Source organism: Chelonoidis abingdonii, chromosome 13, assembly GCF_003597395.2.
Source record: "Chelonoidis abingdonii isolate Lonesome George chromosome 13, CheloAbing_2.0, whole genome shotgun sequence".
Lineage (NCBI taxonomy): Eukaryota > Metazoa > Chordata > Testudines > Testudinidae > Chelonoidis > Chelonoidis abingdonii.
The window spans coordinates 30,431,753-30,456,764 of NC_133781.1; the positions used below are offsets into that span (position 1 = coordinate 30,431,753).

At 46.0% G+C, this 25,012-nt stretch overlaps 1 protein-coding gene across 3 annotated transcripts in view; it reads right to left on the reverse strand.

The window, feature by feature from the left end:
* Positions 1-25,012, reverse strand: part of BAIAP2 (BAR/IMD domain containing adaptor protein 2) — an 87,818-nt gene that overhangs the window by 22,269 nt on the left and 40,537 nt on the right. For all 3 annotated transcript variants that reach the window (XR_012656942.1, XM_032797301.2, XM_032797303.2), the window contains exons 4-7: positions 21,676-21,737; positions 20,782-20,853; positions 19,985-20,122; positions 2,186-2,338 (exon numbers count right to left, since the gene is read on the reverse strand). Coding sequence is in view for 2 of the 3 variants with exons in the window: in XM_032797301.2 (XP_032653192.1) it covers positions 2,186-2,338; positions 19,985-20,122; positions 20,782-20,853; positions 21,676-21,737 (425 nt within the window). In the remaining variant the exon portion in view is untranslated. The remainder of the gene's footprint in view (positions 1-2,185; positions 2,339-19,984; positions 20,123-20,781; positions 20,854-21,675; positions 21,738-25,012) is intronic.

A 25,012-nucleotide genomic window follows, 5' to 3' on the forward strand; every position in this document is an offset into this window, starting at 1 on the left:
ACCACCACTACAAATGAGCTTAGCAGATTTTGAAGCCAAAGCAGACAAGCTGCCACTCCCAGAAGGCAAATTAATTCATTCTCCATTAACTGATAAAGCAGCATTATTGCAGGATGAACCTGTACCTGTTTGCCTCTAGCTTTACTATCATCTTTGGGCAAATTTAAGTCAGTCCCTAAACCGGGGTCCCCCACGTGGTGCCCACAGGGGCATCTAAACGTGCCTACGTCCTGGCCAGTGGTGGAGCATCTGCCAAATTTCTGCGGCATTTCGGCAGCAACTCCTCTCAATGACTGTCACTTGTCAGCGGCAAGCAGTGTCATTGAGAGGAGTTGCTGCCGAAATGCTGCAGAAATTCAGCGGATGCTCCACCACCGCCACGGTCCTTCGTCTGGTGCCTGCCAGACAAAAAGGTTGGGGACCACTGCCTTAAACCATCTCCACTGGCTCTAGGAAAAGCCCTGATTGATTGAAGTTGTGTCTCATTTCCACTGCATTCATCAAAGCCCATTCACTTCACGTGCAGACTTCTGGCTGACACAGCCCATAGCACCTCAGGGGAAAAGCAGCGCCGCCTTCGGTGGAAATGACTGTTTGGTAACTTCGCCAGCCTCGGAAATTGGCCTACCACTTTACACACTCATCCACACTGCAGTGTGGATGAGCCACCTGCAAAATTCCCTCTGACAAAGTAGTCCATGTACTTTGCTGCGATAAGCCACAACGCAAAACCGCAATGAAGCCTGGGTTCCAAAAGGGCCGTTTAACATGTGAGGCTGCAGCAACGTTCTAGGTCACTTATGACTGTTGGCGAGAACTCTGGAACCTCCATCTTTGAACAGAAGAGTTACTACCCGCCCCCCATCCCATACGTTGGGTTTTGACTCAGCATATATTCTGCTACAAGGACAGCGATGACTCACTGGTACTCTGTTACTCCCTTATTCAAAGCTCACTCTTGACAGATGGAGATAAGTGAGATGTAGGAAAAAAACAGGAATAACTGGAAGTGTGAGCGCATGCAGGCTATTGTGTTAAGGGAGCAGCATGCTCACCACATGCAGTATCAACCCAAGTTAGTGAACACAGCACCAGAAGGGGCAAGAGGACTCTGCTCCAAGGTCCCAGCTGACAGGTGAGTGCTCTGGGCTGTCCTACCCCTGCAGAACAGTTTTTAAGAGAGGTAGGCAGCAATGGAACAGCCGCCTTCCTATTGAATCCTCTCCTGTGTTAATGATGAGCTGTAAGGTAGCAATCACAACAGCTCAAAGGGAGCCAGCTCACCATGTTCTCTGCAGCTCGCTCGCTGCTCCTCCAAGACAAACAAAACAAGAAGCAGGAATTCTCTTACCTCCCTTCAGGAGGAAGGTCACTGCACCAGGTTTTGGTCTGGTTTTGTGACTATTAGCTGATCAAACAGGGATTTGACCCCCCTTTTTAAGCCTGTACTCCATCCCGCAGTGACTGACAGCTCAAAGACTACATGAGTGTACCGGAAAGGTGTGTTCTTCCTCAGCTAGGCTGCGCTAGGCAGAGGCACTGGAGATGGGGCTGACACCTTTAAAGGAAAGCTGGGCCATGGTGTGCTGCTGCCGTGCCCTCACCAGTCAGTGTCCTTCTGGACAGCAACTCAATTGGCTTCCTCTGGCTGGGTGAGAGCTCGTCTTTGCCAGTCTCTCCAGGAGAGCTAAGAAGTGGGAGCCTCCTTCAGTGGCCCAGCAAAGCAGCACCCACAGGGCCCTGCACATAAATGGCATGTGCCCTGCCATCCCGTAGATCTTTGGACAAAACACCCGCCTCCCAGGGCACAACCTGGAAGGAGTGGCTGAAAACTAAATACACCACTACCTCACAGAGCAGAGGTTGCGGCTTATGCAGCCTGGGGAGAGACAGACAGATGTGTGTGCAGTGCCCTTATCAGTGTGCATTCCTGTCCCGTCTGCCTGAGCCACAGGGGACTGGTCTGGCTCATTAGCACAAGCTGTAGAGATTCACCCAGTCTGTTTGAAGGTCCCTGGTTCCAACCCAGCACCAGTCAAAGGGCAGCCATCACAGAGCACCCAACCAAAATGACCAACTGCCCTTGTGTGATCACTGCCCATACTGATGGGAGCACTTGGACCTCTTTGGAGGGTCTCCTATCCGGAGACTGCTTCATAGGCTGATTAACATGGTGGTTGCTCACCTTGGCATGGTAGGAGATGGTGTTCTTAGCCACAGCACACTGCTTCTCTACCAGGAAGCAGAACCGTCTTCTCTCCTCTGTGAGCGCTGTCTTATAGCCATCAGAGACATGGTTTTCTAGCTCACCTTGTTTGTTGCTGATAGCATCAATGTACTAGGGAAAGACGACAAGTGAACAGGTTATTAGAAGGGGCATGTGGTTAATCTCTGCACACACAGCACTGCGTGATTACCTGCGCCTCAATGGATGTTTGAAAAATGTCACCTGCAAACCCATAACAAGACAGAAGTTCTTTTGGGTACGAATCCTGTGCATTGGATATATGCTCCAAGAAATAAATGCAGCATCAGCCTGTATGTCTCTTCACTCCTCCCACTAGAAAGAACATTATTGAAATACTCCACACAACTTACAGTTTTATTTGATTTAAAATTTGCCTGCAAGCACAGAACTTATATGCACACACGTGGGGTGTTTGTGTGCACATCCACGTGTGTGCATGCACGCATCCCTCCCAACCATCCTTTACTCATCCGAACTCCCCCACATAAAGCTACTGACTCAGAATGTGGGCTTCGAAAGTCGTGTGGGTGGCTGAGTGGAGGGCAGAGCCAAACTGCCTTGCAGCTGCCCTCTCAAACACCCACACCTGGGTAGAGCTAATGCTCAGACTGCATACACTGCCTCTGCTGCTTAAACCCTGCTGGTTTTCTGCTGATAGGAATCATGACACTTCCATTTGCAGCAGCATCCGACAGCATTCTCCTTCCAGGCAAACCATGGGCAGTATTGTTCTCACTCCCCCTCCAACCCAGAATAATCAACACAAGATGCTACAGAACAGAGACCAGAGGAGAGGCTGGTGAGCAAGACAAGAACTGTTCCCTTCACCTTATGCCTCACCTGCGCCCCCCCCCCCCCCCATCCCTCGTGTGCTCACCCATGCCACAGCCCCAGAGGCAGGAATGTGGCACCCCCTTTCTCTGGGGCCATATCCAGAAAATGCATTGAAAAACTAAATTAAACCCATGAGCACAGAATCATTTCTCGCCACCTCTTTCTCCAGCAATGTCCAAATGCAGACCCTCCATAATCTGTCCTGAACAGCTCCCCTAACACATGCTGTCTGGCTAGCCGACCTGTCACTGGTCAGACTAGTAGCAAGAGTTCACCGAACTCTATACTGCCCAGTACCCCAGAAGTTCAGCAGTGGGGCAGCTGAGTCAGTAGGCCTTGCGCAGGATTCCCTATGAAAGGCAGATGCTAATACTCACCCCTCTATTTGCATTTGCATCAAACACACACACAAACCTTCAGCAAATCGTCAGACTATTCTGCAATCGTTCCGTTTTGCTTTTGCTACTTAACCCTCAGGTACATAGCTTCTGCATGTGAACTGCTTGCAAGCAACATCAATCAGTCATGCCCACCCTGGCTCAGCACCACATGTAGCTCAGACTTGCCATCACCTGTTCCTCTTTAACTGGGTGAGTTTTGTGCTGGGGGAAGAAGCCACCAAGACAATAGCAACCGAGTTCTCCACCTGCCCAAAACATCCATCAGCTCAGCAAGGGCAACAAACTTCCTGATCAAAACAAGCGGGATGACCTCTGGGACCCAAGAAGAGTTGCATAAGCCATGCCCACGGATGGATTCCATCCCCAGCGAGCCCAACATGGGTGCCTCTTAGTAAGAATTGTTATGGAGGACTCTGAGATGCCTCAAAGTCAGTTACCAGCTGTGCTCAGGCCGCAAAATTCTCTTTCCACAGGACCCCAAGCAGTGTGACCATCTGTCAATTCGGGCTGAATTCAAACAAGCCAGATCCATCATGATTTTATAGACCTGTCATATCCTCCTCAGTCACCCCTTTTCCAAACTGAAGTTCCTGTCTTATTAATCTCTCCTCATACGGAAATCGTTCATGCCTCTCATCATTTTTATGCAATAAATGCTCCATACAAAAGGGAGGGTTCAACACTAAATAAGCTCCATTTCCACCTTCCCTGCAAGGCCATCTCAGACTTGTCATGACCAGCTTTACAGTCTAGCCCAAATTAAATGAGGTTTGTGGACTAAGATTCCCTGGAAGAGAACCAAATAGGGAATTTTTCCAACCCTCCCCCCACTCCCCATTTTCTGCTCTCTCACTGAATACAGAGCAACTCACAGCAGTTGCCTCTTCAGAGCACTTTGGTATCAGTTCTCAGAACAAAAACACAAGGGAAATAAAAACAGGCAGCAAGATTAAGTGACTTGCCCAAATCCACAGAGCAAGCCCACGTCAGAGCTGGGATTAGCAGTAGGAAATCCTAGCTCTCAGTCCTGTGTTCTGATCATGCCTCCTCCTCAAGACCAAACCCTTGGGAAATCCATGCTTTTTGCACCAGGAAAGTCTTCTGGCTAGTTTGCTCCTGGATCTCCCCCACAGGTACAAAGCAGACAGCAGTGAAAAGGAAGAAAAAACCCTGTTATGCACCCAGAAACTGCATTTTTTTTTAAACAAACTTCAAAAACAATTCCCAGTCTTGCCCACTTCTCCACACCAGCCTGTGCGTTCTGAAACTGACATAACAGTGCTCTATGCACACTATGAAACAAGTGCACTCAATGTGCTTGCGGAACACAGCAAGTAGGCTCCAACTGATCAGAAAAGGCTGTCAGGATCATGAGTGGGTAAAGGGACGGTGACGGGAGGGGAAAAAAGGAAGCATCTTACCATTGTATTGGCTTAGTGCAGGTGGCGTTTCATGGAGCATGCCAGAAGATCAAACACCCACTGCTATTTGTTCTCCCCGTGAATGGGCCCAGAGGGCAACCTCCAAGACACAATCTCAATTGTGAATGATTGCCGTGCTTCACAAACCCTGGAGGGGCTGCCTGGGCATCAGGGGAGAAATTTAGGGAGAGAAGGGGCACAGAAACCCTCTGTAATAGAATAATGTCCTGCCACCTCTTAAAAAACCCACAAACTACTGACTGACAACTCAGGAAAGTGTTTCTGGGTTTCTAGGTTGAGAGAGCCCCTTCAAATAACTTTCCCCTCACTCGGGTATAGGCATCAGCTAAAATATGCACCAGGAACAAAGATGACCTAATTAGCAATGTCACCACTTAATCGCTGCACCACAGGAACCAAGAATATTAGATGGGAGAGGAATTCTGTTTTAAAATAGCTTTCACTTAAGGCTTGGAGTCATGGAGACCAGAACTTGTGTTGAAGGAAGCTGCAGCTTTGCTAGGGTGATCAGATGTCCTGATTTTATAGGACAGTAACGATATTTGGGGTTTTGTCTTATATAGGCACCTATTATCCCCCAACCCCCATCCCGATTTTTCATACTTGCTGTCTGGTCACCCCGAGCTTTACTTCCAGGGTAAGGAAGGGAAGTGAGGAAGAGTAAAGCCTCGCACATCAAAAAACTGGACAGTCTCACAAGACACAGAATTAACCTTGGAAATTGGTGACTAATCCCAATTAGCCTAGGAGCTCTCTCCACTTAAAGCTCAGCAAACTGCCTCCATTGTTCTCCAGGTGGGGGACGGAGGCACTCACAGCCAAGCCAGCAAGGTGAAAGCCATCATCTATGCAGAGCACAGGAGGCTGCCTAAAAAGGAGGCACTGCCCAGTGAATCATTCCCAGAACAGCAGCCATTCTTCCAGCCTACAGCTTTAACTCTTGGGCTGCTGGAATCTGTTACAAGACAACACCTGTAAGAGATTCTGCTAGAAACACAGCTCAGTAACACAAGCAAGGTCTGTTTAGCAAATCAAGAGATGTACCCTCAGCAGAGCTTACTGAATATTTATTATAACAAACAACTAACTTGTATAGTGCTTTGCGTTGACAGACCAGGTTTTCCCCTCCCTGTAAGCAGCTCATAACTAGGAGGAATAAGGACAAATATATCCTGGGGGGAGATTATGCAACAGAGGAAGAAGGAAAAAAAACAGCCATGCAGGATGGAAGCAACCATCACCACTAACACAAGACAACTGGAAATTGCAAAGCACTTTCAGATTTTAGACCAATAAATTCATCCCAGATGCTGGCACAAGTTAAACTAAGGCTAGAGGTATATAAAAAAATACCGGAATGTTAAGGATCAAAAAAAAAAAATCCTTGAGACAAACACTAATTCCGAGCAGAGAGTGATCAATTTAGAGAGTCAGTGCAGGCAAAATAGCAGATGTCATATTTGGATTTCACTAAAGCATTCAATCATGTATTGTTACTGAATAAATTCAAATTGTGTTGGATAGAAACAATTCCGTGAAAAACTAGCTAAGAGTGAAAACCAAGGGCAACGCTAATCAGCAACGTACTGCGTTGTACTGCAGGAATCTGCATCAGGGTCCACATCCCTCTGATAAATGACTGAAAGGAGAGAGTGAACCATGTTAATGAAGTCTCCCAGGGATGGAAGTTGGGAGGAGTTGCAAATGCCTATGAGGACTAACAGGGACCTGGCAAACAATACAATTTGGCTTGGGGAAAAGAAAAAAAAAAAAGAAAAAAATCACAAGCTAAGGGCTAGTCTACACCAGCAGTGCTTTAATGAGGCATGCTCCCAGCACCGATGCACTGTTTACACTAGCACTTTACAGCACTGAAACATGCTGTGCTCAGGACGTGTTTTCACACCCAAGTGAGACAGTTGCAGCACTGTAAATTGCCAGTGCAGACAAGCCCTAATACATCTTGGGGAAAACCACCAACACTCCTCAGCAGAGGGAAGCCAGTAACACTGCAGGAGACTGCTAGACAGACGGTTCAACGGGCTGCGGCAGCAGACATGGCTAAAGCAATGCTGGGCTGCATACACAAATGCATACTGTCACGAGTAGGGAGGTAAGTCAGTCAGTTAATCTATAGCTCTGGTGGGAACACACCCAGAACACTAGTTTTCTGGAAACAGAATCTAAAGACCAGCCAGGGGAGATCAGAGAGATAGATGAAGGAATTGGAAGGCTTCAGAGAGCTAAGGGACTGCCATGATGTGAGAATATGGAAACAGCCTACAAGATTTTGAAAAGTGTGAGCTCCAAAAGCAGAGGATTTATTTAGGGTGGCACAAGGGGGAATAATTAGAAGTAATGAGATAAAAATTAAGAAACAGAAAAGCAAGGCTGATTATCAGGGAACGCTTCCTGTGAGAGAGACCTATTAGGTTGCAGAGCAGCCTCTCAAGGGAAGTGATGAAATCCATAGTGCTGAGTACATTTAAAATGAGACAGAATGTTTAGGGATCACGACCCTGCAGCAGCCCCAGGAAAGACATGGCTTCAGCTCTAGTTTCCAGGAGTTGATCCTAAACTAGCAGATTCATTCAGTGCCCCATGGAGCTCAGCCCTTCCCTTTCTGAACAAGGTGTGAGCAAACATTACATGTGTTTCCAGAGCCACCCAGCCAGGCTTTACCAGTAGCTGCCACCACCAATGCAGATGGAAAGTTTGGCACAAGACTGTGACATATGGGATGTTAAGTGGCAATTAAGTCAAGACAGGGCCCTGTTGTGAGCTCCCCTCCCCCATGTTACGGCCATGAACAGATTTACACTCCACTCTGCAATGAGGGTGAAAGGAAACACGAGATGCTATTGTTAAAAACCACTCCATTTCAACACTTGGCAGGATGACAGATTTATGTCTTGCTATCATTACTTAAAACAAGTTTGCTACTCCAAGCCTCATACCATTTATGAATGAGAGTGAACTATACTGCATGCCTCTTCTGTCATCTTCAGTAACAATTATTCTGAACTCAGGCTTGTGTAAGCTACAGAGAAAGGAGAAGGAAAGGTTTTGCTTTTCCTAGGTTATATTGGACGCAAATGATCTCTCAGGGATGTAACAGGAATAATACTTAGCCACCTGCAGCTGTACTCCCCTGAGCTGGGATCTCTCACACAAAGGAGAATTAGGTTAGGTCTCTGCTTGAATGGAAGATGAAGCAGAATCCAGGACCTGCAGAAAAGTATTCTGGAAGATTATTTAGGGGGGTGTTCTTCCAATTCAGAATCACAATTAAATTATAGAATATCAGGGTTGGAAGGAACCTCAGGGGTCATCTACTCCAACCCCCTGCTCAAAGCAGGGCCAATCCCCAACTAAATCATTCCAGCCAGGGCTTTGTCAAGCCTGACCTTAAAAACCTCTAAGGAAGGAGATTCCACCACCTCCCTGTTAGCCTTCTTGGCAAGAGGGGCACACTTGACTCAAATCCAGCTTCTTGTCCACAGTAACCTCTAGGTCTTTCTCTGCAGAACTGCTGCCTAGCCGCTCGGTCCCTAGTCTGTAGCAGTGCATGGGATTCTTCCGTCCCAAGTGCAGGACTCTGCACTTAAACCTGATAGGGTTCAAAAAGGACCTTTTGGCCCAATCCTCTAATTTGTCTAGGTCCCTCTGTATCCTATCCCCACCCTCCAGAGTAATCAACGCATCAGCTGAGTGGCAAGGGGCAACAGGCTACTTACTAGAGTTGCTACCTTTTCAATGAGACTAGAGAACACTCAGCTAGTCAGTCACACACACATCTGCATTTGAGGCTCAGTCCTGAAAGTCTCTCCGCACGCTGGCTGCAAGCCACTAAAACGCATGTGTAGTTCCACTGAAGTCAAGACTTCAGAGAAAGGTTTTGGCACTCAATTATACATGCAGACTTCCTGCAAATCTACTAGCATGCTGGTGAGTCCATCATTATTTTAACATGACATTTTAGGGGGCTTGTATGTTTTGTTTTTAAGAATGATCTGGAGATACTAACATGCCTCTCTCCAAGAGGCACAAGCAGCTAGCAGACCTCAGGCTGTGAAATGAGCCAAAGATGCTCTAGTAAACATTGGATTGGAGAATGCCTCCAAGTGGGTTTCCATGAAGTGTGGAGTGGGTTCCATTTTCTTTTGCAAAGAAACAATCCCTCTAGACCAGTGGTTCTCAAACTTGTACTGGTGACCCCTTTCACCTAGCAAGCCTCTGAGTGCAATCCTCCCCCACCTTTATAAATTAAAAAAACTTTTGTATATTTAACACCATTATAAATGCTGGAGGCAAAATGGGATTGAGGAAAGCGGACAGCTTGCGACCACCCCCCCATGAAAACCTCACAACCCCAAGTGGTCCTGAGCCCCAGTTTCAGAACCCCTACTCTAGAAGGCCATGAGGTTCTGAACATGGACCTATGAATACGCAAACACCTCATTTAATAAACACTGTCCTACCACATTAGCATATTTACATCCATAAGGGGAAATCCACTCAATGCTCTTGGCACAGTACTTCCCTTAGTATTCAGCCCCCAACTCTTGGGGAGGAGACTGGGATAAGTAGTTGTGAGATACACAGCATTGATCCCCTTTTCAGGTGGGTCTCTTCCATCTCCATTGCTAAGAATAGTCATTTTACTCACTAAATTCTGCAATATTCAACTTAACTGAGACAGTTTTTCCCCACATTTGTGCATTTGAGACAGACAGACTGCAAATATTCCAGCATTTGGGGATTATTCCTAAATGCCTTAATTCAAACAGCATTCAAAACTACTATGCTAACGCAAGTTAACCTGCAAAGACGTCTGCTTCTTCCTGCCACCCCCTCTGCACTGGGTGCAAACCCCCCCCCCCCCCATTCTGATTCATTGTGTCATTGCTTCAATGAAATGCCTCAAACTCCTTTCTTCCACACTTGTCCTCTAGAAGTGATGCCAGAGTGAATCCCTGCACTGAGCTAGCCATGTTCTCTGATAATTCCCCCCTCTACCAGGTGACCCCCAACTGGCATTTAGGTTGTAAGCGGTTTCTGGCAGGGACTATGAAGCACCCACTGCATCTTGGGAGGCTAGGTAACAGGAACAAAACAAGATTGAGAGGAAGGGGCTTTGCATCAGTAGATCTCAAAGCCCTTCACAATCTTCATGTATTTATCCTGTGATGCAGGGCAGGGCTGTTTTCCCATTGTCCAGATGGGAAGAGAGGCAGAGGCTAAGGGACTTTGTCCAAGGGCTCACAGAATAGGCGATCTCAGGCAGAGCAGGAAACCGACTTACAGTCTCCAAAGCCCTAGGCCAGTGCCCCAATCCTCACCCATCTTCCCTCTCCAAGGAACAGCTCATTTACTTTTACTCAGGAGGTAACGCACACTGACGTACTGCCTCCTTGGGTCACGCTCAGTGAGACAACAAGAGGTACTGGTGACATTTTTGGTTTGTCAAGCTTGCTTCGCCATCACCACAGCACAATCTTACTAGTCTGTGGTCTGCCCACCTCTTCCTTCACACCTGGCCAGCGCATTGCCACAGAAGCCTCACCAACCCCCTGAGGAGGCCCTTCCCCTTGTTCTGTTCTCTCTCAATGTGCTCAGAGTCAGGTTCCCAGCCCCCCTCACGTCCCCATTTCAGTCCACAAATCTCCTTTTAAACAAACTGTTCATCTGCTATAAAGGCCAGACAGACCCACCCCAAGGCAAGCCACGACTGACATTCTCTCTGCATGAAACACTCTGCAGAGTGAGCAGAGATACGTGGCTGGTTATTGCACTAGTTGAAGCGTATCCAATGTGAAGTGTGCACAGGCAATTCTAACACACAAAGCTAATAAATTGATGATTGCTAAAAGTCAGGTCTCCTGTTTCATTCCTCCATGATCTAGGGTCTTCTCTCATTACATTTCCTCTCACAGGACTGTTCTTCAGGGTAGAAACCTCGTTTTCTTACTTCTCTGTAAAGTCTCATGCACACGACATTAAATAAAATGCAGAGCACAGAAACCAGTTGCTCTCTTTGGCTGACTATGTGGGCGTTTTGACATCAGCAACTTCTCAGTAGAGAACATCTAGGTTCAGTCTATGAGCTAGCAGCATGCGGAGCCATTTTTCTACTGAAGGACACATTTCAAAGTTATCCCAACCTGAGCAGAAATGAACTGTAACGGCAGTGTCCAGGAGACTAATTTGGGGCATCTCAGCTCAGAGGGGGAAAGAGTTAAAAAAAAAAACTTTAGTGCTAGAAAAGTTTATAACAGCGGCTTACAGCTTTGCTAAACTACACTGCAGAGCTCAAAGACCTGCGCTTGTTAAGGCCTGACCTTAGTGGTGAAAGACTAGTGGTCTATGGCTGGAGCAGCCAGTTCCTCCCCTTACTATCCCACATTTTAGGAGCTACTCACCAATTAGAGACCTTGAAACAAGCGCAGCAAATACCTTGATTGGTCATGGTTCCTCTAGCACTGAGTCACAGGCTCACTACCAGAAACAGCCTGAGAGTCAGGGGCTTCTCGAGGCTCAGAACATCGAGAACTGGGCTGGAAGCTTTAGACCAGGCTCTCCTGAGGTTTCCAGGACCCTTTGCTTCCGCTCAGTGCTTCTACCCAATGGTGTGTTCGGCTGCTTCAGGAGCTGGCTATAACTAGGAACTGCCTACAACTAGGAACTGCAGAGGCAGCTGCAAGAACTCAGAAAAACTTCAGTACAAGAGATGGGGAGAGAGCTTTAGGTGGGGCTAAAGACTGATATTTATTAAATTTAAACCTCCTCTCCCAGCCCTAATTTAAACAGGCCCAGAAGAGGAGAAATGAGTCTGGTCAATGAGAAAAGGCCAGAGCAACAACCCATGAGCAAAATGCTTGGAACCTGCACTAGAGAGATTTTAATTGGGCTACTTTTCTACTCTCCTGCTGGTGACTGTACTCAGCACTTCAGAAAATCTAGCCTGATTCATTTTTCATGTTTTAAACTTAATGTCAATTATTCAGCGTCTCCTCTGAGCTTTGACATAATTCTTTTTATTGGTCTTTATATAAAAGCTGGTGGCCTCATTACAGCAAAGTCCTTATCAGTTAGGATTGCCTGATCTATAACTAAAATTATTTCTCCTTATGGGAATATCAAAGTGAGGCTTCAATTACAAAACCTTTATGAAAGCTACAAGCTATTTGACCCAATGGCATTTCAAGTGTTCAGAAAGGAGAAGCATATGCGTATGTACCTGAATGCACTAGATACCTGGCCAGGAGTTCTTCTCTAGTCAAGTATCAGAGGAACCTAACCTATCCTTTACATAAGGCTGCTGCTAGCCTGTGTCCCTCCCCTCCCGTCCCCCTACACAGAGTGACCGGAACAACCTAAGTACATATGAAAACCTTGCAACATTAGCAAGTCCCCTCGCTGGAGGAAGTCCGTTGTACTCCTATACTGTTCTTGCCAATGCAATATAAAGAGAATGGGTAAAGTTGCTAAGAAAGGCAAAGTGTCACAGTTCCAGGATGAGCTGTACCTTTGACCCCTTAGCCAGTCTCTCTGTGGGCACCCTTCCAAGAGGCAGGCCCAGCACCTGCACTTATCTCAGAGTGCAAACCTGCCATTCACCCCATTTTTTAGACTGAGTCTCCAGGTTATACCACCCTTGTTTCCTCAGCAGGTCCATCTGGGTTTCTTCTAGGAGCTGTAAACGCAGCGACATTGAATAACTTGTTCAAAACAAGTATTTATCCATAGGAACACAGCAGTCAGAGAAGAGGGTTAAAATAATGAAAGAAAATCTCGTGTGTAAAATTTACACAGCCTTTCCTGCAAGACTTAAGTAGGCAGACTTATCCCTGGTATCCCCACTATCCTGAGGACTGGGCTACAGTCAGTTTCTCAGCAGACACTACCTACCCCCAGCTTCAGGGTAGAGATTTAAACAGTTATCAAGTTCTTTGTTCAAAAAGACACCCCCCCACACACATTCTCCTCTCCCCCAGTTATCAGCCCATCTGCTGAGACCCTCAAAGGTTTTGATACCTGTATTGTTTAAGTCTAAGCTTCAATTTCAAACCCATTAGAATGGTATGATTGTTGGTTGCTTTATAGGGAAGAGGTCACAATATTTAGCACAACTAAAAAAGGAGCTTTCAAAATCAATTTTGATTCCTGCGTTTCTGATGTTGCAAATCACACAAAAGCCTACCTGGCTGAACTAACGTTGGAGGGGAGGGAGATCAACTTAGGGTGGTGGTCCTCAAATTTTTTTGTCCCCCCCCCCACCCATAATGGAATCCATCTGCAGCTTGAGGCTGGGATGCTGCGAGCAGAGGCCAGAGCAGGGCTGAATGGCACTTCCCTCCCACCCTCCATGCGGCATGACCCCTGCACCGCCATGCCCCCCTGAACATGTCTGTATCCTCCTAGGCGGTACTCCCACAGTTTGGGGAGCACTGATATTCAGCAAGTCAATAAAACATGATCCCAGAACTATCTAGCATACAGAAACAGATAGTATTTTTCAGCCTCAACTGCACTAGACTCAGATTTAAGATTTGTTACCCAAAGCGACTGTGCCTCAAAACAGACAGACAGATATTGAGCAATCAGCTAATGCAATGTATTCAATAGCGATAACCAGGACAGCAGATGAATATACAAGTCAACAACTAGCCACACTGAATTGCTTGTAGGCGACAAAACCATGATGTGCAAGCAGAGCTTTTTCCATTGAAAATCCTATGATGCTTCTGCCACTTAGCTACATTAATCTTCAGAGTCCCTCACTGAACATTCTAGTGAAGGAAGCAAGCATGAAAGGAGAGCTCACACTTTAGCTGGAACATTCAGACAGGCCGGCGATAGCTCAGGCAAGGATTAGCTTGGTCCTGTTCAGAGAAAAGGGGCTTTACTAGCTTTGCTTTGGGCTTATTTGGAAGTGAACACTGACACTTCCACTTTAGTGGAGTCCTACTAGCAAGCCTGTCTGTGTCAAGTTACAGCTTCCCACATACAAGATACACAGCAAAACAAAGTCTGAATGCCTGATCTGGATTAGCCACTGGTCTTTCCCTTTGTGAAAGGGAGAATAAAAGCAGGCATCCGCCAGAAGAATCACAGGTGAAATGATTGATAGTTGTTCGGCCTCAATTCCATTGGCCAGTCTGACACAGTGGGTGACTCTTAAGCCATGGCTCTTTCAAAACTTTGATTCATCATGGCCTTGCTCTGCCACATGGTAGGCCAGAAACCAAACACCTTCAACAGTCTTATTTGTTGAGTCCTGGACACATCCTAGTTAGACCAGGAAAGGATGTGCTGGAGGGTCTTGGAAGGCCGAGATAGTTGGGGTGGGGTGGAGGGAGTGGAACGGGAAGAAGTCAAACAAACGTGTTGAGCCTATTCACAGAGCAGCCACTAGTCCTATCCTCCCGGGGCACCAATTTTAAGCTTCAGTTTTATTTCAGGACAGTGAATTACAGCAGTTTGTCAGCAAACAAAGAAACGGCACAGAAGAGCAATTCACTTCCTGCAGTTCTAAATATGACGACAACAGAACACTGCATAGGTTCTGAATTCTGGCTGTTTAACAGTCATTTGCATTTAAGGGGATATGATAAATCTAGGAGCCTTCAAGGTTTTTCTTCTTTTTTTTATGGAATAGAATGACTTTCCTGTAACTGCCAGGATATTTTTGCCAACAGCAACTTCTCTCACTACAAAACAAACTCATCTGCAACACACATCCTTTCAGACACTGGCTCAGTGAAGCATAGCTCCAACTTAGTCTCTAGAAGTGCATCTCCTTAAAGCCCCAAGTTGGTTGGTTTTAGAAGACAACCACCACACAGACTGTGCTAAGCCAGGGTATAAAACACCCCAAAAACTCAGAAGTTGGCAGCATCTGAGCCAAATGCCAATTCCGTTGCCAAGCAGCAAATGGGTCTCTAGTTTAAATAAGCAGAGTTGTCAGAGATCAGATATTTGTGGAACAAGACTGGATGTCTGTGTGACATCAGCAGCTGTTCAGCAGAGAATTCAGAGCTGCCAAAAAAGCTCGGATTCTTCACTCCCAATGCTGGCAAGTTTTTCCATCCTCTGTACCCCAGACAAGAGGTTTCCTCCTCAAACCAGCTCCTCTTTAGATACAGGAAGTCAGCTGAGATCAGCTGAAGAGGGAAAAGAAAAAAACAAAACAGACTATGGTGGCACTCCAGTCCTGAGCATGGCAAGCCCTTGCGCTAAGCCAACACGAGAAACAAGCATTATGGGCAGGGATAAGGCCAGACCCAGGATGACTACACCTGGCATGCAGCCTGCATGAAACTGCTGTAGGGCCGTGTTACACGGTTCCACTCCACATATTAGTTAAAAGCTATGCCACTTCCTATTGCCAAGCCACATCCTCACACCAGACCTCTGCTATCTTAGGAGCAATATATTCCCATTCCTCCACACGTGATTCTCCACAGGGTGCTGTATGTTCTTCTCCCAGGGCTCGATCGATTTAAACATTTATCCCAAGTTTTCCAGTGAGCATTTATGGCAAGAGTCCACTTGAGCCTATGGCAGGTCGGGCATCTTGGGCCAGTAAAGGGGCTTAGCCGTTTTGCCAACGCAGCCCAAAAATCATGCTTTCAAATCCACCGTAAAGGAAAAGGGGAAATAGTTTTAAGAGGGCCCCAAAAGGGCTTGCTTTTTTTCTTTTGAGGACATGAAGCCCCAACTCACTGAGCAGTACAGACGAATCAGCACCACTTGGTCAAATTCAGCAATGCCAGCTTTTTATTTTAATCCAGAAAAACCCAGCAGTTTTCACAGCTCTTTAAGCTTAAACACCATTGTAAGGTTTTTCCAAAGAGATAAGCTCTTCCTAAACGCCTACTGTAGAAAGATTAAGTGCTTGAAAGATTGATCCAGTTTCTTTCCCTTTACCCAAAACAAGTCATGCCAATAGAACTAACCCACTCTGCTACTTTGTGTCAAGAACATCAAAGGCTCAGTTAACGGACCCTCTCTCTCGCATGGTTGAGAAGTGCAGATGGAAGAGGAGAAGGGGAGAATTCATTAGCTAACTTGGAGGTGTACAGTATAAGTGGGGGAATCCTGCAAAAATAAGGACAATGCAGTCCCTAGGTGCTTAGATGACTCATGGGAGATAAAGGAGCAGTGGCAGGATTTGAGTTTTGTCCATACGGGCAACATTCGTGAGCAAGTGATAGCTAATTGCCAATCTTGGTGCCTTGTGTTTTTCTGCATCTAAAGATACCCTTGCCCACTCATCTACCATTCCTTCTCTTTCAGCCGGCAATTAAGAGATGTTGTAAGGAAGCAGATATTCAGAAGTGATTTATAAATCTTTAAATGAAGAGTTCATGTGCTCAAGTCTTCAAGCAGGATAAGCCAGTAAACAGGACTTCTCTGAATGTTTTACTGTCCTGAAACACTTTAGATTGGCTTTTAAAATTAGCTTCTTAAACAACATCAGGGGGGTACAAGAACACATGCTAGAACTCAGGGTGCTGGGGTTGTGGCAGCACACCTGGGCTTGAAGTGATTTCCAACATACACAGGGTTCACAGTTTTGTTAAATGGCTCTCAGCAGCCCCACTATCAAACCACCACTGGATAAATGATGCCTCAGGACAGATTAGTAAAAATTCAATATGCAGCAATTTTAAACAAGCACCAGATTTATTTCCAGAAGCTTGAGAAAACAATGCTGGTAAACACTTCCAGTTTTTCCCTTCAGTGATCTTTCTGCTTCACACTACTAACAGAATAACTCCCTCACTGAGTTTTAGTACATTTAAAAAGTGCAGTCTCCCCTGTATAACCTTCATTCGAATTAGCTGCTGAGTACTTCACATCTGCTTTTTGGTACAGAGAACTTCAATAAACCCAGGCTGAGGAGCTGTCACCTACGTTTAAGTCAACTTAGATAAAAAGAGAACATTTAGGAAGTATGACCTCATTCAAAATAACCTTTGGTTAACTCTGATCCCAGGGGCAACACGGCTGCTGAAAGTTTTGCATAAGAGACAGGAGCTAGCAAGTCATCTGGCCTGTGGGTTAATTTTGCCTAACAGGAATGTGCCATTGACACTGTATTTATTCCATAGCCATGGCTACAATTAACAGAGAGAGAGAGAAGCAGAAATAGCATTTTAAGCCAGAGGGTGTTTACAGATCTGTGTGTTAATTGCTTGCTTAAACTTGCACTGCTCCCTGATGCATTGCAGGTGAGGCTTGAATTGGAGGTCCGTGACTTCCACAAGAGATTAACTCATGCTATGAATACAGTCATTAACCCCCTGAACACCACACCCCCTCAATATATCTTGTGCCACAATCCAGGTCTGATGTCCATTGCTGTCAACATAAGGTGCAACAAAAACCTCACAGCACCAAGTCTCAGAGATGGGGTTGATTGACTCGGGCTACCAGGGCTCAGGCTGTGGGACTACAAATTGCAGCAGACACGTTTGGTCTTGAGCTGGAGCCTCGACTCTGAAACCCTGTGAGGAGGGTGGGTCTCAGAACTCAGACTCCAGCCCAAGTGTTTACCCTGCACTGTTAAGCCTATCCTTCCTCCAGCCCAAACTTAAGTCAGCTGACCTGGGCCAGCCACGGGCATGCTGCAGGTCTTACACTGCAACTGTACCCAGGAAAGTAATTCCTGATGCTCTGCATGTGTCAGCAATGCCTTCTCAGAACTCTGTGGGATACACTGAAATGAAATATTATCCCCCATTTCTCTCTGCCTGGAAATCCTGAAGCTTTAGCCTCTTAAAATGTGCCTATTTAAAAAAAAACAAAACACAACACACTTCTCTCAAGAACAGCTGTACACAGCAGTTTGTGTCCTGGGGAGAGGAGAGAGTCTCTCTGCCTAGGGACTCAAATATTAAGTTTTTTGCTGTCTAATGGAAAAAAGCCTCCAGCATATACAAGCTGTCGTACCAAGGGAGTGGAGGGGAAGAAACAGATAGGAATTTAAAGCCAGGAGGCTAAAGAAAATATTTCAGCAGAAAGATCAAGAGTGAGATTGTCTGACAATGGAAATTCACTAGGATTAAAATTTTATTTCTTAAGTCTTTCACTGATAAGAGAAGAGTCAATCTCAGTCAATTCAAGGAGACAGAATTAATTAATACTCTGGCTGAATGGTTAAGGTGCTTGACTATAGTCCTGAAGGTCATGGGTTCATGTTTTGCTCCATCTCAGACTGAAAGGTTACTTCCAATTCACCCTGCTGCAGAATGGGTATCTGATCCCATCAGGTTAGAGCAGTCAAAGGCGGCTGGATGGGATGCTGGCCAAAGGATTCCATTGGACAGACACAAGCCAGTTTCACAGCCAGCGGCAAACAATGAGCCCAATTGACTTCTGACTTCTATATAATGCTTTTCATCAGTAGATCTCAAAGTGCTTTGCAAAACTGAATATCATTCACCAGTTTAGAGAGGGCAGAGAAAGGTGAAGTGATTTGCCCAGGATCTAATGGCCAACTGAACAGCCAGGTCTTCCAGTTTCCAGTCCCATGTTCTATCTTCTAGACCATGCTCCCTCCTTCTCTTCCTAAGGGTGCTCAGCTCACATGTGATAATGGCTCCCTGTTTTCCTATTTAAGGGGTTCCCACATTGGGGTTGCCTCTGGGAAGTGATATGTGAACAGCAAAACAACAGCCTATCTAGCGTAAGAATAGTAAGAGACCAATATGGTTCCAGCAGGGGCTCTTTAAATGACCTGAAGAGTCAAAAAGGAACCCTTATAAGTGAAAACATGCACCAATTGCTAAGGAGGGTGAGTACAAAAGAACAGCACAAGCATATAGGGATAAAACCAGAAAGGGTAAGGTACAAAATGAGTTACACCTAGCAAGGCACACAAGGCAATATGAAGAGGGTCCACAAATACATTAGGAGCAAGAGAAAGCCAAAGGGGATTGTTGGTTCTCTACCTAGCAAGGAAGAAGAGCTACACATGGATGACATCAAGGAGGCAGAAGTATTTAATGCCTGATTTGCTTCAGTGTTAATTGTGACCAGATATTCAGCACAAGTATTAACAAGAGGGGAGGAACACAAGAGAATTCATCTGAAATTAACAAGATGAAATTCAATAAAGTACAAAGTTCCACACTTCAGAAAAAAAATCAAATGCACAACTACAAAATGGGGAACAACTGGCTAGGTGATAGTACTGCAAAAAAGGATCTGGGAGTTAGTGGATCACAAATTGAATAGGAGTCACCAATGTGAGGGAGTAGTGAAAGGCTAATATTCTGGGGTGTATTAAGCAGAGGGTCATTTGTAAGACATGAGAGGTAACTGTCCTGCTGTACCAGCACTGGGAGGCCTCAGCTGCGGTACTGTGTCCAGTTCAGGGTACCATGCTTTAAGAAAGATGGACAAATTGGAGATAGTTCAGAGGAGAGCAACAGAAGCGAAAAAAGGTTTAGAAAACCAGATCTTTGAGGCCAGGTTACAAAAATGGGCATGTTTAATCTTAAGAAAAGATGACTGGGGGGTGGGAGGGAAGATATTTGATTACAGTCTTCATACATAAAAGCAGCAGAGAATCCTGTGGCACCTTATAGACTAACAGACGTCTATAAGGTGCCACAGGATTCTCTGCTGCTTTTACAGATCCAGACTAACACGGCTACCCCTCTGATACTAGTCTTCATACATGTCCTTGTCCACTGAAGGCAGGACAAGTAGGAATGGGCTTAAATCTCCCTTGCTGCAGATTTAGGTTAAATATTAGGGGAAAAAACTTTCTAATCATAAAGAAAGCTAAGCTCTGTAATAGGCTTTCAAGGGAGGTTGTGGAATCCCCACCACTTTAAGAACAAGTTGGACAAACACCTGTCAGGTATGGTCTAGGTATACCATACTCAGTATACAGGCAACTGGACTAGATGACTTCAAGATCCCTTCCAGGCCCACATTTCTATGATCTTATGAACTTAGCAACCAAAGGAGTACTCACTAAGGTCCATTTCAGTCAATACCCTTACTGGTACTGACAGCAGACTACCAGCCAAGAGTCCTACCTGCAGCTCCTTATCCGAATACTTCTGAGGGTTTTTGCTCCCTTGGCTCTTCTTTCGAAGTTTTTTCAGCTCTGCCTGGCACTTCTCTAGCGCGTCCCCTTTGCTCCTTTGCTCAGTCTGGTATTTCTTCAGTGCAGCCTGAATATAAAACAGGGGGAAGCTCTGAACAGCTGAAACAATGGCTCAGCAGATTAGCAGAGGTTTTCTGCTCTTAATGAGCACAGTTTACATTCTCCTTGTAGCTAAGGCTTCGACAGCCACATTCCTGATGCAAGAGGCATGTTTTAGAACACTTGCACGTTTAAAAAGCAACTGTGCAGCCATCCTCCTCTTTAAAAATAGCAATCACTAGCAGCAATGAGAGTTAGACTGCATGCTCCTTACAACCGGGAGTGCAGGATGACTGGAAAGCACCTAGCATATTCTGGACACTACCACAATGCAAACAGTCATTCATAATTAGTATCTGTTCACGCAGATTAAACAGAAAAGGTTAAGTGTGGCCATCACAGAGTTGAGATGGTTGGAGCCCACAGGTTTTAGAGCACCAGAGTATTTTTTGCTAAAAATCTGCAACATGGTGAGAGGCTGGTCTTTAACTCCCACAACTGTATTCAGGATTACATGAAGGTAATGGGATCCCAAACAAGCAGAGTCAAGGTGGAACACTTGCACCCCCATATTGACTAGGACAAGCTTGGAATGCTGGTGGAGAAGGCAGCAGCAAAGAGTCAAAAGGAGAGCTAGGAACATGCTCGTGTTTAATACATTAAAATAAAAAGTTTCGATTTACTTACACTTAGATACCTGGAATCCAGTTCTACTTTCTGCTCCAGTTGTGTCAGTAGCTCATTGTGAAAAGACTTCAGCTTGAAGACAAAAAACAAAGTACATATTCTAGCAAACACTGACCTGGCTTTGAATCCAAATACAAAAAGAGAGCATGAGTGTGTGATGCAGAGGACAGTTTAGTGAGGAAGAGATGAGGGGATGTCTGCAAAGTAGACTGTATGCAGGCAACAGTGAGCTGATGGAGAGCAGTGGATGAAACAAGACAGAGCGTGAAGACAGACAGTGGATACAGCACAGAAAGAGGCACATTAACATTAGGGCAGCCAATTGGATATGGGAAAACAGGTATATAATTGGCTACATAAAGGAAGAGAGGCTGATGGCCTGAGAGAAACAGATGGAAGCCCATATGGAGAGAGACCCAGCAGAAGAGGCTGGACATCAGCAGGATAACAACCCAGTTCTAGATAAAGTCAGTCTAAGCGGATAAGAAACTGAAGCCCATTTTGTTCCCTGGTCACAGTGTTGGAGGACTTTGATGCTAACTGGCTCTGCATGAAGTAGATTTGTTGAATAGCTGGCTCTTTTGTCCAGACAATACCACTTGCACAAGTGCTCTCTAGACATCCTAGTGTTTTTTTGATCCTCCCTGCACAATTTATTCTTTTATTCAGTCCAGGTTTGCTAAGTGAGGTTTCTACTCATAGTTAAACGCTTGGCAATTATTTCATGCATCCCCTCTCTGCAGTACTGTGGTTGCGTTTCCACACTAAAATGCAGCTAAAGGCCAACAAATTGCTGAGAGACCTGCTGGTCCAAAAGCTTCCTGCTGTTCCCCTTATGTGTTTGGCCCATCCAGACTCTCTGGAGAACACGTCTGCAAGCTGTACAGTACTTACCATCTCTTCCAACTGATTTTGAATCTGTCTGTGAACTTCTGCCATTTGGAAGAGAACATCCCCTAGAAAGACAAGAAACAGAAGGAGGGTTTTAAAGACATTCAGCTCTTTCCAGATGACATCATGCACACTAATGCAGCTGGGAAGGATGGGGACATTCGCATCAACAAGATTGAAGGAATGAGAGATCAGATTAAGTGCTTTGCAGTTTGAGTTTACAGAATAAGCTCAGTGCTCTTGGGCATTCATGGAGCGTGTTTACATCAGATGTTCATTTAAGTCTCAAACATGCAAATGTTTAGCTAGGAGGTTTGGAAACCTACATGCTGCCTCTTCTGATTATGCAATACGGGAAAAGAGGAAGCAGCAGCAGCATGAGCAGAGGACCCTGGAACCCTGCATAAGTGTGAACTGTCCACACCGGAAGAGTCTCACCACACTGGAAGAACAGTTCTGCTCGCTACAACCAGCACTATGAGCACATGCACACTAGTATAATCCTATTCCCAAATCAGCACTGAACCTGTTTCCCAGCATGGCACTAGAGGGTGCTGTGAAGCTGAAGGTTCTAGCTTTTGGACAAGTCAAGTCATGCTACAGAACTCCCCACCACTCGTGGTCATCAAGGGATCCCCTTGATGCTTACTCCAGGTGTATGGTCATTAGCCCTGGTGTCATGGCCCAAGTCCAGACTGGATAATTCTATTCCACTTCCCTTTCCTCCCCAGTGTAGTTCAACAGGGAAGTTCTTCCTCACTTTCAAAGACTGGAGCACACAGTAGAGGTGACAGAATGGCTGCTGCATTCTCCCCTGGCAGAGAATGCATTGCAGTGGGGAGTAACCCACTCCCTCCTTTCTATAGCCAAGGCATGGGTTTTTTGCAGTACTCAGAGATCCCTCAGGATAAGAGGCAATATGCCAGGCCCCATGGACACCTTAGTGACAGAATAAAAGAAACATCTATGAGAGCCAGGTCTCAACTATAACAAAAATATGGAGCAGATGTAATTTGAGGAGGGGAGTTTCTTCAGTCCTAAAAGCAGATTAGGTCTGGTCAGAGGAACATACGCTATGGGAACAAAAATACCAATTCACAGAAATCCAGCAGCATCCAGGGTAGCAAGTAAGAGCCTATGTAATGGGCCTGGAGAGGCTGCTCAGAGCCCCATGATGCAAAGGTGGCACAGCTACCATCAAGGAAAAACTTGGAGGAAAAAAAAAAACCAAGTGCAAGAACAGTAGCCATAGTTACAGCCGCTAATCCCAGCTCAGCCGTGCGTTTCTTACAGCAAGCACAGCCATTTTGAACCAGAGGAGTGATGCCGTTAGGAACAATTTTACTCTAATTCTTCTCAGCTCTCACCCTTCTCCAGCCCCTTCCAGCTTCTGAGGCCAGGGCGGCCACTCTGGGCTCTCCCACAGCTTGGCAGTGGCAGCTCAGTGCAGACCTCAGTGCAGGTGAATTGAGTCTCTCCTCCTCTGACAGAAGTTCTCTGCACTTCCAGCCTCTTGCATTTTACAGGGCAAGTGTTAGCATCCTGCTGAGCTCGCCCTGGCCACAGCGCTACTCAAGACACTGCTGACAGTCAGGACTGCCAAACAGCTCTTTTGGGATTAAAACCCCCTCCCAATACACTGTGCTGGGAATCACACATGGCAACAACTGATGTTTTAAGTAACCTCGCAGGCCGATTGAGTCTTTTATTCAGCATTGGTTAATTCTGCTCTGCTCAGCACCTCACAGCCAGGCTGCAAGCCTCTATTAAAAGGAATGTAACAAAAACAAAGTGTCCTCACTAGAGATCATTCCCTGCAGAGCAGCTCTGAGCTCCTGGTGCAATGACTGGCAGCAGCACACCTGCCTTATACAGGACCAACCTCACACAGATCAGTAATGCCAAAGCAGCAACATCAGGGTGGGAAAAGCAGGCACAATCTCATCTCAAGGCAACACAGGTGCCCAAATTAAACATGCTAAAAAAAAAAAAGGGGCTAAGAACCACCTAAGTGTTTAAGTCAGACCCCGACAAACCCACAATTTGGCTGGGTTTATGGAGGCTGCAATTATGGAATTACGGCTACCACTCTGCCCCGCCACTGGACTGGATCTAGGCTTGATGGGGGCTGAGACCCATGCATGTTGCATATTGTACCATGGTGTGCAGCAACATGAATGGGGTGGGGTGGGGGAGGGAGGCCTTGCTTTTGTGGGCTGAATTTATATGCTCTTCTCAAAGCATTTTCCCCAACATTAAAAAGTTACCACTGAGACACAATCCCTTATGTTATCATCATCGAGTAGTTGGTGGGTAACAATCTTATCTACTTATGGCTTGATAGGGTAGGATTATTTATAACTGCACCTTTGGAAGGTGGCAAAACATGCATCCAATGTTGATGCACCAAGAGGCATTAAGCAAAGCTGCAGGGACAGCTGAACTGGATGGCGGGAGTGGGCGGGAGAGGAAGCCCAGTTTGAACTTCCCCATTTGAAACTTCACAGGATTCTGGTGTTTTGAGGAGAGCAAGCTTGTCTAGAACCTGGTTCTGAGTCATCTCAGCCTATTCTCTCCTCCACAGGTAGATGTAAGGATCAAAACCTAGAGAACACATGGAATTGTAGAGCCTCACCACAAGGCACCTTGCACAGCAGTGTAAAAGTTCAGTAAGAAGCTAAGCAACATTTAATGCTCTCACAGCAGCTGCTACCATCACAAATCTCTGCAATGAACCCTTTCAAACATGAAACTAAAGGCCTGGGCAAGAGGCGAACACTACAAAATCTACAGGAAGTTGCTCTCTGGTTGAGAGGTGGAAGTGAAGTGGTGGGAAGCACATGGTTCGCTCTGTAGCAAGGAGAAAAGTGATGCAATGTTTAACTCAGCTGTGATTTCTTCCATGTGTATTTTTATCTGCTAACACTAATCCTCATGCCACCTCCTCCATTTCACAGGGAGCCAGGCAGGTTAGGTGATATCTCCAGCATCACGGGAGGAAGAGTTCACGTCAGACTCATAAGTGGAACTCGGGACGGTCTGGCTTACACCACACCTTCTGCTGCATTGTGCAAGGGCTGCTGTTCTCATAAAGAGGGTGTACAACCATTCAGTCAAGCACCAGCCTTTTGAAGAACCAGGGAGAATGGTCTCTGCTCCAAGAAGTTTGCAGTCATAGGCCTTGGCTACACTTGGAAATGTGCAGCGCTGGGAGTTACAGCTGTGGTCGTACAGTTGTGTAGGAACAGCACTGCAGCGCGGCCACATTTGCAGCAGTTGCAGCACTGTTGGGAGTGGTGCATGGTGGGCAGCTATCCCACAGAGCACCTCATCCCATTTT